General features: G+C 45.0%; 2 protein-coding genes across 3 annotated transcripts in view; both read right to left on the bottom strand.

Annotated features, from left to right (window-relative positions):
* Positions 1-2,756: 2,756 nt before the first annotated feature.
* The window catches only part of LOC137535177 (zinc finger protein 585A-like), a 32,693-nt gene continuing 15,629 nt past the window's right edge, over positions 2,757-19,820 (bottom strand). The window contains exon 6 of the mRNA XM_068256989.1: positions 2,757-5,307. Within this exon, the coding sequence (XP_068113090.1) occupies positions 4,170-5,307 (1,138 nt within the window). The 3' untranslated portion in view covers positions 2,757-4,169. The remainder of the gene's footprint in view (positions 5,308-19,820) is intronic.
* Positions 5,479-15,839, bottom strand: LOC137535149 (golgin subfamily A member 6-like protein 24). 2 transcript variants are annotated; one of them, XM_068256965.1, is made up of 5 exons: positions 15,786-15,839; positions 13,216-13,361; positions 12,541-12,638; positions 11,927-12,411; positions 5,479-5,623 (listed from the first exon to the last, which is right to left on the bottom strand). In XM_068256965.1, exons 2-5 carry the CDS (start codon positions 13,247-13,249, stop codon positions 5,563-5,565), a joined length of 678 nt encoding a protein of 225 aa, XP_068113066.1. In that variant the 5' UTR covers positions 13,250-13,361; positions 15,786-15,839; the 3' UTR covers positions 5,479-5,562. The 2 variants fall into 2 exon arrangements, with proteins under 2 accessions (XP_068113066.1, XP_068113067.1); XM_068256966.1 differs by having other exon boundaries at positions 5,479-5,620.

Raw genomic sequence — 19,820 nt, 5'->3', positions numbered from 1 at the left:
AGATTTCTCGTGGGAATGGAGGTATCAGCTACTGATTTGGGATGAATTTCAATCCTGGATTAAAGTTCTTCTTTAATTTGGAAGAACAGCAGAGACTTTTGGACCTGCCATAAATTTCATCTATGAGCTGCTTGAAAAAAAACGGTTTTATGTTGTGTGTAGATAGAGAATAGGCGAGAAGGTCCTTCAAGAAGATGTTTCCACACTTTAAAGAGCAATTTGATGGCAGAAGGTCCCTGTATCAGATGGTATACTGTAGCTCCGTTTAGCTGATGACGAGGCTCTTTAGTAAAATTATGCCCAGATGTCACTGTAAATGAAGGAGGAACTTTGGAGTTGATTCAATAAGCTGCACTGCTAAAGCAGCGCAGCTTAATCTGAGCAGTACGAGTTGTGCACACGCTATGCGCAGTAGTGCTGCGTAGTGTGCGCTAGTAACTAACGCAAGCTTCATTCACATGACAGACACAAAAGCTAACCATATACCAGTCTCTACAAAAAGAATAAAAAAATGGCCCCATACCTGGAAAAGCTGCAAAACTCTCAAGAGAGGAAAATCCTGAGTGTCTACAGACTGAGTGCTCACAACCTCTAAATAGAGTCTGGGAGACACAGACAGACGTACAAACCCAGGGAGGAGAGACTATGCCAACACTGTGAGCAGAAAACCCTTGAGGATGAAAGCCACTTCCTGCTGCACTGCCCCAAATATACTGCAACCAGGGACACTTACTTTAAGAAATTGTTGGAACTATTCCCAGACTTTCTCACACTAGAAGATGAGAGAAAAACATATATCCTACTGGGAGAAGAGGAATCCACAGTGACAATCGCTGCACACTATGTCACAGATGCCACAGACTGAGCGGAGCATAACGGAACTGTAAACCTAAAAATGTCCACAGACTGCTTAGCCATTGTCCCCCCTACCCCACCCCCTCCCATGTCCCCTATTTCCCTTTGCTTTGGCAATACCTGTAATGAATCTTGGTCATGCCAATAAAGCTATCTTTGATTTGATTTGACACTCAACTCATCCCACCCTGAGCCCCGTCAGGTCCAGTGGCTTTATAGAACATGATCCCTGCACTTCAATTGGCCCAATAGGCTGCCTGTCATGCAGCACTACCGCGCATAGCATGTTCACAACTCGCTTTAGCAGCGCAGCTTAATGAATCAACCCCTAAGTCTCTGATTCCAACAATGGAAACATTAATCTTCAGGAAGAGGGGGTCTGAGGGTGCCAGGACACTGCCAAACAGGAGGTCTGCTTAAATGAAACCTAAAATAGAACAAATCTTGTACACTGCCTTATATTATGCATTCTTATGTGTTGTATGTTCATATTTATTTTTATGTGTCCTAGCTTATGCTCATGCCGTGTGTGCCAAGCCCAATTCTGGGCAGGACCCAGTTGTGCTTGGCGAACTAAAATTATTCTGATTTACTTTACTTTTACAATAATAAAAACAATATAATATATTATACATATATATATATATATATATATATATATATATATATATATATATATATATATATATATATATATATATATATATATATAATAAAACAAATCTGCATAGTTTACTTACCTAGGGGGCTTTGTCTTGCCCACTGTAGTCCTTCTGGACCCTCAATAACATTCCCTGCCAATCCATTCAGCAGCTGACTCCTCCAAAAGCTGCATGCGCAGCCCAGGGACGCACGCCTCCTCAATTTCACTCCCGTGGCTGGGAGCATTCTGCGCTAGCGCAGTTCCTAAAAATTGCAACTGCTGCTTTCATGCATCATCAGTAGTGTCTGAATGCCACACCTGAAACAAGCATGTGGCTAATTTAGCCAGACTTTAGGATCAGCAGGACTGCCATGCAATGTGCATTGTTTAAAAAGAAATAAATATGGCAGCCTCCATATCTCTCTCGCTTCAGTTTTCCTTTAAGACCCCTGTATTGTATGCCAGGCAGAGGGGTCTGCTCTTTGCCACAAAGGAGAAGAATAATCAGTTACTGCTAGAGATGTGGATAGGAGAATTAAACCGTTCCACAGATCTCTCTACTGTATGTTGACAGTGACACTTGGATGAATAGAGGGTACAGTATATGTTTGCATTAAGATCGAGAGGATCCAGGTAATAAGCTTATAGTGCAGTCATGGGACAAAGGGGTGTCTCACTAGGTTTCTTCCTGAATAGGTTGCCAAAGTCTAGCAGCATTCCTGCAGCACCTAGTGTCCATGCATGGAAGCCGGCATGTCACGTGACCTGATGATGGTCAGCTGACACACTGACTTCCATGCACGGGGAAGCCAGAAAGCCACTAGGTGCTGCAGGACGGCTGCTAGACATCGCTGGAGGCTCGGTGAGTATTTAGGGGGAGATTTGTCCATTTTAGGCTGGCTGCTCAAGCAACCGGAGAGAATGTCTATCCGGCATCAGGTGATCCCCGCTGGTACCGTATACTCCAGACTCTGCAGTATATCTACTGTATTTATTATTGTATTGCATTTGTAGGCAGCAAAATCAATAACGTTATTTTACCAATTGTACATACGATCAATATTGTATCATGTATGGGCACACCCACCAATATTAAACATTTACTGTGCTTACAGTGGATTGGCCTCCAGAAGCCTCTGCCTGTATAACTGTAGCACAGTAAGGTGGGACTGGCGGGTGTTTGTTTATAATGTCCTGCCTCTTCTTTGCTATGTCTAATGAACATCTTGTAAATAAAAAATCTATGAATAAAGACAAATAAGGAGAACACTGATCTGATCATTTATTATTATTTCATATTTTCAATACAACAGAACAACAAAGCAATATAGTACAGAAGAAAAAAACACACAGCTTACATAGAAAACACAAAACCAAATGGTTATTTACAGCAGTTCAGGAGCCGCACTTTGCAGTGAAGATGTTAGTTACAGATGCAGACAGATGCCTTTCTGAACTTTTCTGTAATAAGATGATAGTTTATTGGCAAAGAAAGTTAGGTCTCTAGAATGGTAACATTAGACGTCACCTGATGTATAACTTTATGTGGGAAGTGTTCTCCTTATTTGCAGACAACATGACTGCTGCCAGAGAACTTTTCCTCTGTGTAATTATGGACCAGCAATTCAAAGACACTGTCAGAAGGTGGGGATGGATTCTGTTTATCTAGCCTAATATTACCCAGTAAACTGGTGTAGAAGGGATGGTGGACTGTGCTTGGGTGGGACTCCCATCCTGATTGTGGGGATTGGAGGGCTATTTAAAACGGGAGTATGGGACCTCCCACCAATTATCCTGTTCACAAGTGATGGAAGACTATTCGTGGGTGGTACCCCACCATGATTCTTTGTGTGAGAAATTGAGGGCTGTTTGTTGGAGGAATAGCCACCCCATACCTGGAAGGCTCTTTGTGAGCCAAACCCAACTTACAGTAGATGCTGTGTGTGATGATTTGAGGGTTATTTGTTGTAGGGGACCTTCCACCCATAATCCTGTTTGAAAGGGCTGGGAGGTTCTTCGTGGGTGGGAGTCCACTTTGATCCTGTGAGTGTGTGCTGCAGGGCTATTTTGTGGGTGACAACCCCCCGCCAACCTCATACCTATTTGTGAGGACTGGTCTCCACCAAGATCCTGCGTGGGGGGACTGCAGTGCTGTTTGCATAAAAGGATCTTCCACCTATAATCCTGTCTCTGAGGGCTGGAAGGCTCTTTGTGGGTGGGACCTCACCATGATCTTGTGTGTGGAGATTGGAGGGCTGTCTATTCTTTGGAGTGACAAGCACCCCAAATCCCATACCTCTTTGTGAGGGGCGGAAAGTTCTTTGAGGGTGGGACCCCACCAAGATCCTGTGTCTGGGGATTGCAGCACTGTTTGAAGGCGAGACAAGTCGGGAATAATAGCCAAAAGATTTCACCACTGAAGGCCTAATGAGATAAAATAAGCTATCAGTTCATCCTTCTCAGCAGAGGCCACCAAACACCTTTGGATGGAGCCACCTTTTGAATTGTCTCACTCTTTCTCATGTCAGACTATCTAAGGACAGAACAACTCATCCTATGAATGTAGAACCACACATGGAAAAACTATACAAAGTGAGGGAAGGAAGGAGGTCCAACATCTCGTAGTGTTCTTGATTACTAAGCATGTGGCTCTGTTTGTGTGCTGCTATTATCAGTGAGAGCAGGTTTTCTGATGACTGTTTAGACTTGCTTTATTTGTAAAACGTTTCCCACACTCTGAACATGAAAAAGGACGCTCACCTGTGTGACTTCTCTGGTGAATAACAAGATTTCCTTTCTGAGTGAAACCCTTCCCACACTCTGAACAGGAAAATGGCCGCTCACCACTGTGAATGGTCTGGTGTCTGAGAAGGTTTCCTTTGTCGCTAAAGCATCGGCCGCAATCTGAACACGAAAACGGACGCTCGCCTGTGTGAATCCTCTGGTGTGTGTACAGGTTTTCTTTCGCACTAAAGCATTTCCCACACACTGAACATGAGAAGGGCCGCTCGCCTGTGTGGCTCCTCTGGTGCGTGAGAAGGTGCGCTTTCTGAGTGAAACTCTTCCCACAGTCCGAACACGAAAATGGACGCTCGCCGGTGTGAGTTCTCTGGTGCGCCACAAGGCATTCTTTCCGAAAGAAACATTTCCCACAGTCTGAACATGGATAAGGATGCTCACCAGAGTGATTTTTCTTGTGCTTCACAAGGCTTTCTTTTGTCAGAAAACATTTCCCACATTCTGAACACGAATAAGGCCGCTCCCCTGTGTGACTTCTCTGATGATCGAGTAGTCTTTCTTTCCGAATGAAACACTTCCCACACTCTAAACAAGCAAAAGGACGATCACCGCTGTGTATTCTCTGATGTCTAAGGAGACTTTTTTTAAGGGTAAATCCTTTCCCACACTCTGCACATGTAAAAAGTGGCTCGTCTGTGTGGACCGCCTGGTGAGTGAGAAGGCTCCCTTTCCTGGTGAAGCCTTTCCCACACTGTGCACATGAAAACGGCCGCTCATCTGTGTGAACTATCTGATGCCGGACAAGGCTTTGTTTCAAGTTGAAGCATTTCCCACACTCTGAACATGTAAAAAGGCCCTCACCTGTGTGACTTCTCTGGTGGGCCAGAAGGCTGTCTTTCCGAACGAAACTTTTCCCGCACTCTAAACATGTAAAGGGAAGCTCGCCCGTGTGACTCTTCATATGTCTAAGAAGGTTGCCCTTCACCGTGAAACCTTTCCCACAGTCTGAACACGAAAAATCATTTTCTCCCGAGTCATTTAATTGGTGGGTAAGGATGTTATCTTTGTGAATTACATCATTTCCATCCTCTGGATGTTCTCCTGCGTCATTCTCTGACTCGTCTCCCAGTCTAGAGCCAGAGCGCGACTTACTGGAGGAGTGACATGGATCACATGACCCATCCGCACTAGAGGATCCCAGAGAGATATCTGGGGAAACAGGATGAGATCTATGAGAAGGATTCAGCGATCGCTCAGCAGGGTAACCACCATAGCGCGCTTTCCGAATGCTGCACTTTAATCCAGGAGGATGCAGGGCGACGTCATTATCTCCTGCAGAGACAACAAGATTTCTCTTCCAGACGTTCCGGATATTGTGTCCATCTGCTGGGAAACAATACAATTATATGAAATTCGCACTCATTACTGATAGAGAGCAGTCACTGAGCTCCAATATGGGAACACAAAGTATTGTTATCAGCAAAAGAATAAAAAATATATAAACTGTACAAAAATACCAAATCAACATGGTCTATATACAGTGCTGGTGAGAAATAGAGATGAGCTTCTCATATGGTGTACAGTGCCTCCTCTGTAAAAAGAACTAATGACTGGGTCTCGACCTGGATTTATGCAATTATAGCTTGATTTATTAGTAGCTCAGCCACTAGATAGCACAACGTTTCAGCACGCAAGCCTTTATCAACTGCATTCGAAACATCGTGCTATCTAGTGGCTGTGCTACTAATAAACAAGCTATAATTGCATAAATCCAGGTTGAGACCCAGTCATTAGTTCTTTTTACATTGGATTTTGACACCTGTTGCTGGGATCCGAGTGTTGGCTGGTTGACTCCCTGTTTGAGAAATGATTTGTGTTGTTTTCTGTGTGTACACTATCTCCTCCTCATTTGTTGGTACTATGATGTTATACTGAGGAATGGAGATGGGCCTTTCATATGGTGTACAGTATCTCCTCCTAATTTGTTGGTGCTATGATGTTATACTGAGGAATGGAGATGGGCCTTTCATATGGTGTACAGTATCTCCTCCTCATTTGTTGATACTATGATGTTATACTGAGGAATGGAGATGGGCCTTTCATATGGTGTACAGTATCTCCTCCTCATTTGTTGGTGCTATGATGTTATACTGAGGAATGGAGATGGGCCTTTCATATGGTGTACAGTATCTCCTCCTCATTTGTTGGTACTATGATGTTATACTGAGGAATGGAGATGGGCCTTTCATATGGTGTACAGTATCTCCTCCTCATTTGTTGGCGCTATGATGTTATACTGAGGAATGGAGATGGGCCTTTCATATGGTGTACAGTATCCCCTCCTCATTTGTTGGTACTATGATGTTATACTGAGGAATGGAGATGGGCCTTTCATATGGTGTACAGTATCTCCTCCTCATTTGTTGGTGCTATGATGTTATACTGAGGAATGGAGATGGACCTTTCATATGGTGCACAGTATCTCCTCCTCATTTGTTGGTACTATGATGTTATACTGAGGAATAGAGATGGGCCTTTCATATGGTGCACAGTATCTCCTCCTCATTTGTTGGTACTATGATGTTATACTGAGGAATGGATATGGGCCTTTCATATGGTGTACAGTATCTCTTCCTCATTTGTTGGTACTATGATGTTATACTGAGGAATGGAGATGTGCCTTTCATTGGGTGTACAGTATCTCCTCCTCATTTGTTGGTACTATGATGTTATACTGAGAAATGGAGATGGGCCTTTCATATGGTGTACAGTATCTCCTCATTTGTTGGTACTGTGATGTTATACTGAGGAATGGGGATGGGCCTTTCATATGGTGTACAGTATCTCCTCCTCATATGTTGCTACTATGATGCTAATGCTATACTGAGGAATGGAGATTGGTCTTTCATATGGTGTACAGTATCTCCTCCTCATTTGCTGGTACTATGATGTTATACTGAGGAATGGAGATGGGCCTTTCATATGGTGTACAGTATCTCCTCCTCATTTGTTGGTGCTATGATGTTATACTGTGGAATGGAGATGTGCCTTTCATATGGTGTACAGTATCTCCTCCTCATTTGTTGGTGCTATGATGTTATACTGAGGAATGGAGATGGACCTTTCATATGGTGTACAGTATCTCCTCCTCATTTGTTGGTGCTATGATGTTATACTGAGGAATGGAGATGGGCCTTTCATATGGTGTACAGTATCTCCTCCTCATTTGTTGGTGCTATGATGTTATACTGAGGAATGGAGATGTGCCTTTCATATGGTGTACAGTATCTCCTCCTCATTTGTTGGTACTATGATGTTATACTGAGGAATGGAGATGGACCTTTCATATGGTGTACAGTATCTCCTCCTCATTTGTTGGTGCTATGATGTTATACTGAGGAATGGAGATGGACCTTTCATATGGTGTACAGTATCTCCTCCTCATTTGTTGGAACTATTATGTTATACTGAGGAATGGAGATGGGCCTTTCATATGGTGCACAGTATCCCCTCCTCATTTGTTGGTACTATGATGTTATACTGAGGAATGGAGATGGGCCTTTCATACGGTGTACAGTATCTCCTCATTTGTTGGTACTATGATGTTATGCTGAGGAATGGAGATGGACCTTTCATATGGTGTACAGTATCTCCTCCTCATTTGTTGGTGCTATGATGTTATACTGAGGAATGGAGATGGACCTTTCATATGGTGTACAGTATCTCCTCCTCATTTGTTGGAACTATTATGTTATACTGAGGAATGGAGATGGGCCTTTCATATGGTGCACAGTATCTCCTCATTTGTTAGTACTATGATGTTATACTGAGGAATGGAGATGGGCCTTTCATATGGTGTACAGTATCTCCTCCTCATTTGCTGGTACTATGATGTTATACTGAGGAATGGAGATGGGCCTTTCATATGGTGTACAGTATCTCCTCCTCATTTGCTGGTACTATGATGTTATACTGAGGAATGGCGATGGACCTTTCATATGTACAGTATCTCCCCCTCATTTGTTGGTATTATGATGTTATAATGAGGAATGGAGATGGGCCTCTCATATGGTGTACAGTATCTCCCCCTCATTTGTTGGTACTATGATGTTATACTGAGGAATGGAGATGGGCCTCTCATATGGAGTACAGTATCTCCTCCACATATGTTGGTGCTATGATGTTATACTGAGGAATGGAGGTGGGCCTTTCATATGGTGTACAGTATCTCCTCCTCATTTGTTGGCACTATGATGTTATACTGAGGAATGGAGATGGGCCTTTCATATGGTGTACAGTATCTCCTCCTCATTTGCTGGTACTATGATGTTATACTGAGGAATGGAGATGGGCCTTTCATATGGTGTACAGTATCTCCTCCTCATTTGCTGGTACTATGATGTTATACTGAGGAATGGCGATGGACCTTTCATATGTACAGTATCTCCCCCTCATTTGTTGGTATTATGATGTTATAATGAGGAATGGAGATGGGCCTCTCATATGGTGTACAGTATCTCCCCCTCATTTGTTGGTACTATGATGTTATACTGAGGAATGGAGATGGGCCTCTCATATGGAGTACAGTATCTCCTCCACATATGTTGGTGCTATGATGTTATACTGAGGAATGGAGGTGGGCCTTTCATATGGTGTACAGTATCTCCTCCTCTCTCCTGGCAAGAGGATTCACATGAAATATTTCATGGGACGTACTCATTTCAGTGGGTGTACATAGTCTGGTCCCTGCCCTCTTCAGCAAGAAAAAAACTAGTATAACCCCCCCCCCCCAGAGTCAATTTCTATTCCATTCTCCCTATTATAACCCGCTCAGCATAAGCTTCCAATTCATCCCCAAAGAATAGGATGCTTACTTGAGAAGCTGATTCCTCCTTACAATACCTACATCAGCAGTGCTGCCAGTCCCTCCCTGCAGGTCTCTGTTTCTGGGAGATATCTGTAGGTTCACGTCTAAATGTTATGAGGGGTGGTGGTGGTGGTGGGGGGTTGAATTAATTTCCTCCTTTTTTTTGTTTGAGTAAATCAGTAAATTTTACAGGAAGGTTGTGGGGTACTGAGATGGAAAGGTAACCCCCGAACAGGTGTGCGATCAGCGAAAGCAAATTGCTGCCTTGAGATGAAACTCAAATAGAAACACTGAAAAAACATACCATAAAAAAAGCAAAAAGGCCAATAAGCACACAGTGCCTGGCATGCAGGATCACCAGAAGCTGCACTGTATGGGTCACAAAGTGTCACATTACTTGTGGTAGAACATTTGACCACCACATATCCCACAATCTTACACCAAAAGGATCTAATGACTTGGTCACCCTTCAAAACCTTTGGAGCCAGAGCCTCCTCTCATACTGCCCCTACCCTTTGGAACTCCCTGCTGCACCCAATCAAGAAATCTCCATCCTTGGAAACATTTAAGTTCAAAATTCACATGTTTAGTTTTGGAATTTATGAACACCTGACTATTTCCTCTGCAAAAAAAAAAAGTCCAGCCTGCATTCCTGTATTGATCTGAGACATACAGTGGCTTGCAAAAGTATTCGGCCCCCTTGAAGTTTTCCACATTTTGTCACATTACTGCCACAAACATGAATCAATTTTATTGGAATTCCATGTGAAAGACCAATACAAAGTGGTGTACATGTGAGAAGTGGAACGAAAATCATACATGATTCCAAACATTTATTGCAAATAAATAACTGCAAAGTGGGGTGTGCGTAATTATTCGCCCCCCTGAGTCAATACTTTGTAGAACCACCTTTTGCTGCAATTAAAGCTGCCAGTCTTTTAGGGTATGTCTCTACCAGCTTTGCACATCTAGAGATTGAAATCCTTGCCCATTCTTCTTTGCAAAACAGGTCCAGCTCAGTCAGATAAGATGGACAGCGTTTGTGAACAGCAGTTTTCAGATCTTGCCACAGATTCTCGATTGCATTTAGATCTGGACTTTGGCTGGGCATTTCTAACACATGGATATGTTTTGTTTTAAACCGTTCCATTGTTGCCCTGGCTTTATGTTTAGGGTCGTTGTCCTGCTGGAAGGTGAACCTCCGCCCCAGTCTCAAGTCTTTTGCAGATTCCAAGAGGTTTTCTTCCAAGATTGCCCTGTATTTGGCTCCATCCATCTTCCTATCAACTCTGACCAGCTTCCCTGTCCCTGCTGAAGAGAAGCACCCTAGAGCATGATGCTGCCACCAATATATTTGACAGTGGGGATGGTGTGTTCAGAGTAATGTACAGTGTTAGTTTTCCCCCACACATAGCGTTTTGCATTTTGGCCAAATAGTTCCATTTTGGTCTCATCTGACCAGAGCACCCTCTTCCACATGCTTGCTGTGTCCCCCACATGGCTTGTGGCAAACTGCAAAAGGGACTTCTTATGCTTTTCTGTTAACAATGGCTTTCTTCTTGCCACTCTTCCATAAAGGCCATCTTTGTGCAGTGCACGACTAATAGTTGTCCTATGGACATATTCCCCCACCTGAGCTGTAGACCTCTGCAACTCGTCCAGAGTCACCATGGGCCTTTTGACTGCATTTCTGATCAGCGCTCTCCTTGTTCGGCCTGTGAGTTTAGGTGGATGGCCTTGTCTTGGTAGGTTTACAGTTGTGCCATACGCCTTCCATTTCAGAATGATAGCTTGAACAGTGCTCCGTGGGATGTTCAAGGCTTTGGAAATCTTTTTGTAGCCTAAGCCTGGTTTAAATTTCTCAATAATCTTATCCCTGACCTGTCAGGTGTGTTCTTTGGACTTCATGGTGTTGTTGCTCCCAATATTCTCTTAGACAACCTCTGAGGCCGTCACAGAGCAGTTGTATTTGTACTGACATTAGATTACACACAGGTGCACTCTATTTAGTCATTAGCACTCATCATGCAATGTCTATGGGCAAATGACTACACTCAGACCAAAAGGGGCTGAATAATTACGCACACCTCACTTTGCAGTTATTTATTTGTAAAAAATGTTTGGAATCATGTATGATTTTCATTCCACTTCTCACGTGTACACTACTTTGTATTGGTCTTTCACGTGGAATTCCAATAAAATTGATTCATGTTTGTGGCAGTAATGTGACAAAATGTGGAAAACTTCAAGGGGGCCGAATACTTTTGCAAGCCACTGTATCTGTGCGCTTTGAGTCCAAATGGAAGAAAAGCATTTTTAAAAGAAGTTATTGTATTATATATACTGCATACCTAGTAGGAATGAGCACGGGAATGCAAATTGTTCCAAGTTTATGCAAATTTATGCAAATTCTTATGCAAATATATGCAGCTTGAAAATGGACCAATCAAACTGCATACATTTGCATAAAAATGTGCATAATTTCGGGACAATTAGCATCTCATTGATTATCCTAATGCCTAGAAGTGTGAAGGAACCCTTATAGGGTGTTTTGTGGTTCTATAAGGTTCTATGTAAACAGCAATATGGTTCCAATCAGTTTCACAGCATTCTTATCTGAATATGTTACAATGTGTACATTTGTGCAATATATACCTGTGCTGATATCTGGAGAATATGTATCTTCTTTCATTATTCTCATTACATTACCATTCTTTATAGACTTCTGATAACCCATCATATACGTCTCTTCATCTTCCTCCTTTATAGTCACCATTATCATGTCACCCTCCTCCGAAGACTCCTGGTCATCTTTCACATACCTCTGTTTTTCCTCTTCTTTAATCAGCCTCATCATATCACCCTCCTCCATAGACTGATCACTCCTCACATACATGTCTTCTTCTTCCTCTTTACTTGTCCCCATCATGTCACCCTCCTCCATAGACTGCTGATCACTCCTCAAATACGTCTCTTCTTCTTCCTCTTTACCTGTCCCCATCATGCCACCCTCCTCCATAGACTGCTGATCACTCCTCACATACGTCTCTTCTTCTTCCTCTTTACTTGTCCTCATCTTGTCCCCCTCCTCCATAAATTGCTGATCACTCCTCACATACATTTGGCTTTCTTCTTCCTTAATTATCACCATCTTCACATCCTCTTTTGTAGACTGCTGATCAGACTTCATATTTTCTTCATTTTTTATCATCCCCATCTTTTCACTCTCCCCCGCAGACTGCTGATGACGCCTCAAACACATCGCTTGCTCTTCCTTTATGACCTCAACTTTGTTATTGTTCAGTTCCTAAAGAAACAAATCAATAGAAATACTATCTGTTAGACAGGAGTATTTATAGTATGCGGCCGTACAGACCAGTGTAATCTCAAATCACTTGGACACAATTTCAGTTTCTCGCTTCTCAGTTAAACCTACCTGATAATAGTGTGGGGTGGTGGGATTTTTATGTGGACAACCCCAGGAGTAGAGAAGATCTGTACATCTGTCTAACGGTTTCCTGTAAATGGATCCATCTGTGGGAAACACACACATAGGGGTGTAACTTATATATTCTGGGCCCCCCAGCAATATTCGGCAGGCTAGGAAACCCATCCCCCATAGTGCCCTGTAAGTGCTCCCAGACTTTTCTTCACCCTGCACATCCCAGACTTTGCAGAGCAGCTGCAGCGGAGCATCATACTTCACCTCATTCCAGGGGTGGGACAGGTCCTCATCGCTACTCCTTGTAGCCGCATCATGCAACCTATTACCTTGAGGCTCCTGACTCTGCATGACGTGACAGGCATTGGAAGCCACATAGGCTGCAAGGCATGGCTCTGCAAAGAAGTGAGGAAGACCTGGAGGGTGGGGGATAGAAGGGAAGGCGAGTTCAGGAGCACAAACAAGCAACTTCCGCTGTCAATGCTTTGCATCCCAGGACCGGGCCCCCTGTGGCCCTTATGCCAGCACCCCCCCCCCTCCCCCCAGCTCTATTGTTATGCATCTGCACACACATACACTGACTGATTACATTGTCTCTATGCTGGGTGGGGGGATGGGGGGGGGGGTCTAGTGGGACCCTCTGTACAAGAAATGAAAGTCTCCTCTAACCTGGAAATGTAAGGGGCTGCTGATTCTCCATCATGATGTCCTGCTCATCCTTCTTAGCAGTTGCTTAGTGTTCTCAGTATCTGTCTGGTCTTCCGGAATGAGGTGAAGGAATGGAGAAGGCCAACAGACCTCACAGGTGGAGAGCTCTGTTAGGAGAGGCCAGAGGTAACATTTTTTAGTAATTAAGGATTGGCAGAAGCATGCCTGCTGTGCAGTACTGGATGGTACATGCTCTGGACACCAACAGAATCACTGGACTGGTGCCTGAGGGTGGAGTATATGAAAAACAGGGCTGCAGGGGAGCAAGTATGGTTAGGGAGACCCATCAAGAAAGTCTATAGGGAAATACCGCTAATGTGATTGGGTGGACAGTGCCCTCTTGAACTGCTATGGTTTCAGATAGGTTGTAGTAATAATATGTCCACACTATTTGGCCAATTAGAATGCTTGTTGAGGTTGCTGTGATAGGAGAAATGTTCCCAATAGACTTTCTCGCTGGATCTCCACAACCAAACTAGCTCCACTGGAAGAATCAGTGATGGCTCTGGTCAGTATGCTGTTAACGGTGCATTAGTAAGGGGTGTCAGTGTAGTTAGGGCCCGAGCACACTGGCGCAGTTGTGTCCTCTTTTCATTTACACATTGTTACAGATGCTGAAAAGCAGGCAGAAGCGGACACAACTGCGTTAGTGGGCTCAGGCCCTTATGCTGGGTACACATGTTGCGATTTCCCGCTCAATCCGCGGGATCGATTCGATTATTTCCGACATGCTCGATCGGGTTTTGATCGATACAGACGTCGATTTTGCATATTTAATATGCAAAATCAACGGCTTTATCGATCGATACCCGATTGAGCATGTCAGAAATAATCAAATCGATCCGATCGATCCCGCGGATCGAGCGGGAAATCGCAACATGTGTACCCAGCATTAGACTTATGTACATAGTATTATATACACATATGCATCTAGATACTATTGTTTATCTGTCTTGCTAGATACTCTCTACAAAGGTCATCCGCCCTACTCTAACAATGACCAAAAGGTGACCTCCCATATCACTGGTAACTGATAGGCTTTTTCCCCCTTCCTTATCTATCCCCACTACGTGTCCATGTTGCCAACTCATCCCTTTTACAACTAACATATATGGATTATATAAGTCTTGTGGCTAGCTAGATGTAGTTTAGGCACTGAGTATGTGCAAGCAGCCTCAGAACCTGCATAACTAATTGTGTGAGTATTTAAAGGATACCCGAGGCAGGGCTAAAAAATGTTATTACCCGGGGCTTCTTCCAGTCCCCCGCAGTCAATCAGGACCCTCATTGTGATCCCATTTTCCTCCAGTGTGCCACTTTACCCCCAGAAAAGTCCCTGACCAGAACTGTGGTAAGGGATACTGTGCATGCACGCTCCCATCCCCACACCTCCTCGATAGTGCTTCAGTAGTTGAGAGCATTCTGAGCAAGTACGGTTCACAAACGCTTACACTGCACATGCACAGAACGCTCCCAGCAACGGGAGCGCGATCCAGGAGGTGCACTGCCTGGGCCGCACATGCAGATGGCACATTTTCAGTGAAGGACAGTGGCACACTGGAGACGAGCACTGTAAAAACAGTGCAGGAGATTTGGGCGCATGGATGGAGCACAAATCACTACAAGAGCAATAGCTGGAAGCCGAATTACATGTTTCCCTACTATCCACGTGGACCTGGAGGGGGAATAGTAATCAATACCGCCGGGACTTGTGCAGGAGCAGAGTAAGCCATTTATCTGCTTTCCCCAGCTCCGCAATCTCCCGGGGGCTATATGATAAGTATGCCCCTGGAGAGGATTGGAAGCACAGCGTTGGACCTGAAAGACTGCTGTGGGCTGGAAGAAGTCCCAGGTAAGTAAATCTGAACTTTCTCCCACACCTTGGGTTTTCCTTAAAATCCTTTCCAATCCAATTTTTAAATCCCTCAGGTCCCCCTAGCACTTACTTATACATGGCTGGCCGCAGAATAATTGTTGTGCTGCTGCAAGGGGAGCCGGTAGGGTCTCTACCTCCTTGCACTAGTGAGAAGGGGATCACAGTGGCGGTCTTCATCTGACACTTTGATCCAAGTAGCCTGACACTATGCCAGACTAGATCACAGGCAGCAGGGTGCCAAAATGCGGCCCATGCAATGTTCATATTAAGTGGTGTGCCAGCAGAGCATGGACCTAGTCAAACACTTTGAACTAAAGGGCCAGAGGCCGTGACAGACTGGATCCTCTAGTGAAAACTATATAGCAGAACTAGGTCCAAGTTGGATTGGATAGGGTTAAAGGGATGATTTGGCAACCCTGCTACGTACCTCTACCCCACCTATTTGTCCTTCTTGTTCCCCCCACACACACACTATGCCTTTCTCTACCCATCACCATTGTCTGATTCATCCCCACCCCCTCCTACCCAAACCCACTTTGTGCCCCTCACCTATCCTGTCAGACCCCCTAACTGCATCACTGACCCCACCTGATCACATTATCTTCCTAACCCCACCGTGTCATCACATTTGTTAATTATAATAGTCTCTGCATACCTCCTCTGCTGTCAGATCCAACAATGTCTCCTCTCCACCTCCTCCCACCAACTCTAACCCCAAACTTCCTGCCTGGGTCTGTGCGTTCCACGCGGTACACGGATGATCGCCATCTTGTGGTCAATAAGGAAACTGCAGCCGTCTTTACACTGCTTTGTGCTATATTCAAACCAGTACTCCATTATTTACAATAAATCTATTATTATTAATTATATAGCGCCATCACCTACCGTGATGCTGTACAGTAGAAGAAACAGAGACGGTTACATAATATACAGACATTGGTTCACATGACAATATATACTTTGGTGCATAATAATATATGAGTGGAAGACAAAATAAGTTAATTGTATGGCGATTGAAGGACACCTAAAGTGAAAGGTGTGTGTGTGTGTGTGTGTGTGTGTGTGTGTGGGGGGGGGGGGGGTGGTTAAGGTTATGCATTGATGGTGAGGGGGGGGGGTGGTTAAGGTTAGCCATCAAGGGGGGATGAATAAGGGAAGGCATGGGGGGGTGGTGGTTAACATTAGGATTCTGGAGACGAAGCAGGTTACTTCGCCAAATGGCATTCAGCACCGAAGCTGGACGCAGTCATAGCACTAGTGCTACGTTGCGCGCCCTGCACAAGAGTTATTCAGGGCTCCGGCAATTGCCAGACCCAAAATTACATTTCCCTCCAAGTTGCTACACCTTGGAGGGGGTATAGTATTTAACGCCACTGGGGAGTTTAGCGGCAGCAGGGTGAGCCATCATTTCACTCACCCTGTTCCCAACTCACTGGCGGCGAACACCACGTATGCTCTGGGGGGGGGGGGGGGTTGCTTAAGGTTAGACAATGGTACACGGAGATAGGTTAGGTTTAGCTGTAGTAATAAATCATTATCAATTACCAATATTTTACTGTTGTAATTAGCACTGCAAGAGTAGAACATCAGTAAATTTACTGATATTCTACTATGGGCTTTTTTTGGGGGCGTCCTTTTTGCAAGTACAAGCGAGTCCCATGTCATGTGACAGGGATGGAAGCCGCATGGAGATTGGCTGGCTGCACTTGTAAACTGAACTGAACAGGAAGGAAAGAGGACCTGTATCACCGACAGTAACAGGTAATGTTTAATGCTCAACTCTGCTGCCACTCTGCAGGACTGACGTCCCCATCTCCTGATCCTGGACGCCCCAAGCTCCCAGGCCTGACATAGCCACATAATAATGCCGGTAGGATCAGTGGATGATGAGACATGACAGAGAGGCGTGAGCACTGATCAGAGGGGAGGAAGGACACTGCCATGACATACCTGCAGCATACTCCACCACTACAGCAACCTTTTATTATCAGCTGTTCCAGTGACAAGACTCCCACAGTCTCTCATGGTTATGGATGCTAAATTCAGTCTATCTGCATCTACACTTCTCTCTCTGGCAAGAGGCACTGTGGCCTGGAGCAAAGGTAACCTGGGCGACCCCCTACACCACCCCCAGCAGAGTCAGCCCCCGGGGCCCCCAACTGCTCCCCAGGTTGCCTCCCCCCAGCTTCCCATGGTCCGTGCTCGATTTGTGGCTGCATTGTGACTTACATGTCCCAGCCCGCTACTCTGTCCATGCTCCGTCTTTAGCCCCACTGTCTGCCTCTTCTCCATGACCTGGTGCATGTTATACATAACTAACCTGTTCCAAGACAGGTCATAACAGGTTACAATCGTGCAGGGGCCCTGGGTTAGCCAGGTGTGTGTGTGTGGGGGGGGGGGGGGACCATCTGATGGTTCTGACAGCGTGGGAGGGCTTGGCAGTGGTTGGGAGAACAGGGAGAATTGAAACCTTTGCCTTAATAGCAGCACCAGACCAGCTCTCCCCTCCTCAAGGCTCAGCTGCAGTCCCCTCTCTGCAAATCTCTGCACTTGCTCTACCTACCATTCCTCCTCTGTTATCATATGACTGGCAGCGATCTCAGGGTGTACATATTATTTTTATTTATGTTGTGCACAGGTTTCAGATTGTTTGATGCTGTATTCATTGAAAAGTTGTATATTCTGTACATGTGAACCTTTTGCAATACAAACCTAGTGAAAGAGATGGGGAGCCCTGGAGGACAAGGAGAAGACAGGCTGCAGTGGTTGGATCCTGGGGAGGTGAGTGATGCACCCGACCCTCCCGGCGGTATCCACAAGTGTAGCTCCGGGTTACCGCTAATTACTGTCAAAAGTAACAATGAGCTACACTTGGGAATACTGCCAAGGAGGTTGAGTATTAGAGGTTAGATCTTCTGGCAGTCCAGGGAACTCTAAGTAACTTTCTCCACATCCACAATTCAAAAGCACCCCCTCCTGGATTGCCACCTTGCCATGGTGAAGGGGCTTGTGTATCTCAATGAAGCAATGAGCTATATCATGTAGGGCCACTCAAGAAGAGCAGGTCTCTGCAGAGAGATCAGACTAAATACAATACACTGGAGAAGGTACTGGCAACACACTCCAGATAACTAAACCAGAAGAACAGTAGCAACTCATCTCCTCTTCCCTATTATGTATTATGTTCCACCCACTTCTTACATAGTAAGATGAATAGGAAAGGCCCTCTTCTCCTCCTAGATCACTACATATTATAATACACAGGCAGACTATTCCTATCATGAAATCCTACACTTCTGCTGGAAGCACCACAACCACTGAATAGCACACAAATGCCACCGGCGCCTAAAGTCTTTGTGCATGCACATCACAACCACCGCCTACAAAGTTTAACATCACCATCGCCAAAAGCCTGCATGTGCACACACCACAACCTGACCCCAATGCCTGCACATGTACATCAAAGCCGCCACCTACAACGTGAATGTCACTGCCGCCCAAATCCTAATACTTAACAATGCATATGCATGCGCACATCACAACGGCTGCCTACAACACAAACGCTGCTGCCACCCACACCCTGTGCACATGCACACCAAAGCCTGCACAAACACACCACAATTAGCAACCACAATGCAAATGCCACCGCCACCCAAAGCATGGGCATACGCACACCAAAACCATTGCACTGCGTCCGTGCAGCCAAACATGTAGGAGCCCAGAGCCCCCCTGCACAAGATAAGCACCCTCCTGCCTGCCACTACAGCATCTGGTCTCCACTCACCTGAGCCTCACACCACACATCTCAGGAACAACCCCTGACACACCCTTCTTCCTCCCCACTGGTGGCTTTACCGGTTATCCCTCCCTCTCTCCTCTCCCTATTGGCTAGGCCATGCATCACTCAGAAACGCTACTCAAGCATGGACGCACAACTAAGCCACCACACATACAACTGCCGCAGCCTGTTGTGGGCGTCAGCTTAGTTGTGGGTCCATGCATACTTACAGCTGTGGATTACTATATGGGATTACTCTTTCTATAGAACATCACTGGAACCCTCACTCTCTCCATATGAACACTGTGCTGCCACATGGAGGCTGGAGCAACAACCAACTCTTGTGAGTCGTGATGACCACTGAATGTTCGTAAAATGACTCAAGACAGTTGTGCAGTCACCCATAGAGAGCGCCCTAAGCGGCTGCAACTCTGAAGTCTGCTAGGAGAAAAGCCCAATATCAGTGTTATGTGTCTCGACTACATCCTGTGTATCTACAACATGATAAACAAACAAACATGGAGGGAGAGGAGGGGCTTGATATTGGGGCAGGGCATGTGACCAGCTATTAGGACCACTGGGGAGACTTCCGTGAAAGGATTGGTGGGATTATCAACCAGAGGAAACAATGGAGCAATGACAGAGCTCAGACATACTAGGAGATCACTGATCTTTTATTATTTCATCTTTTTGAATACTGTAAAAACAACAAAGCAATATAATACCCACTGATGGCAGTAATACAAATACAAAGTCAAAATAGCAAAAAGTGTTATTTGGTGATGATCCAGGTTATAGATGTAGAGAATTCCTTTCTGACTTGTTCTGTGAAATGAAGAGCTTATGCATTCGTTTTTGGACAATGATCTGGCTGCTCTGTGGGGATAAGATTCTGCATCAAGACTGGTATCA

Source organism: Hyperolius riggenbachi, chromosome 10 (assembly GCF_040937935.1).
Source record: "Hyperolius riggenbachi isolate aHypRig1 chromosome 10, aHypRig1.pri, whole genome shotgun sequence".
Taxonomy (NCBI): Eukaryota; Metazoa; Chordata; class Amphibia; order Anura; family Hyperoliidae; genus Hyperolius; species Hyperolius riggenbachi.
This window is presented reverse-complemented; position numbering and strand designations above follow the sequence as displayed.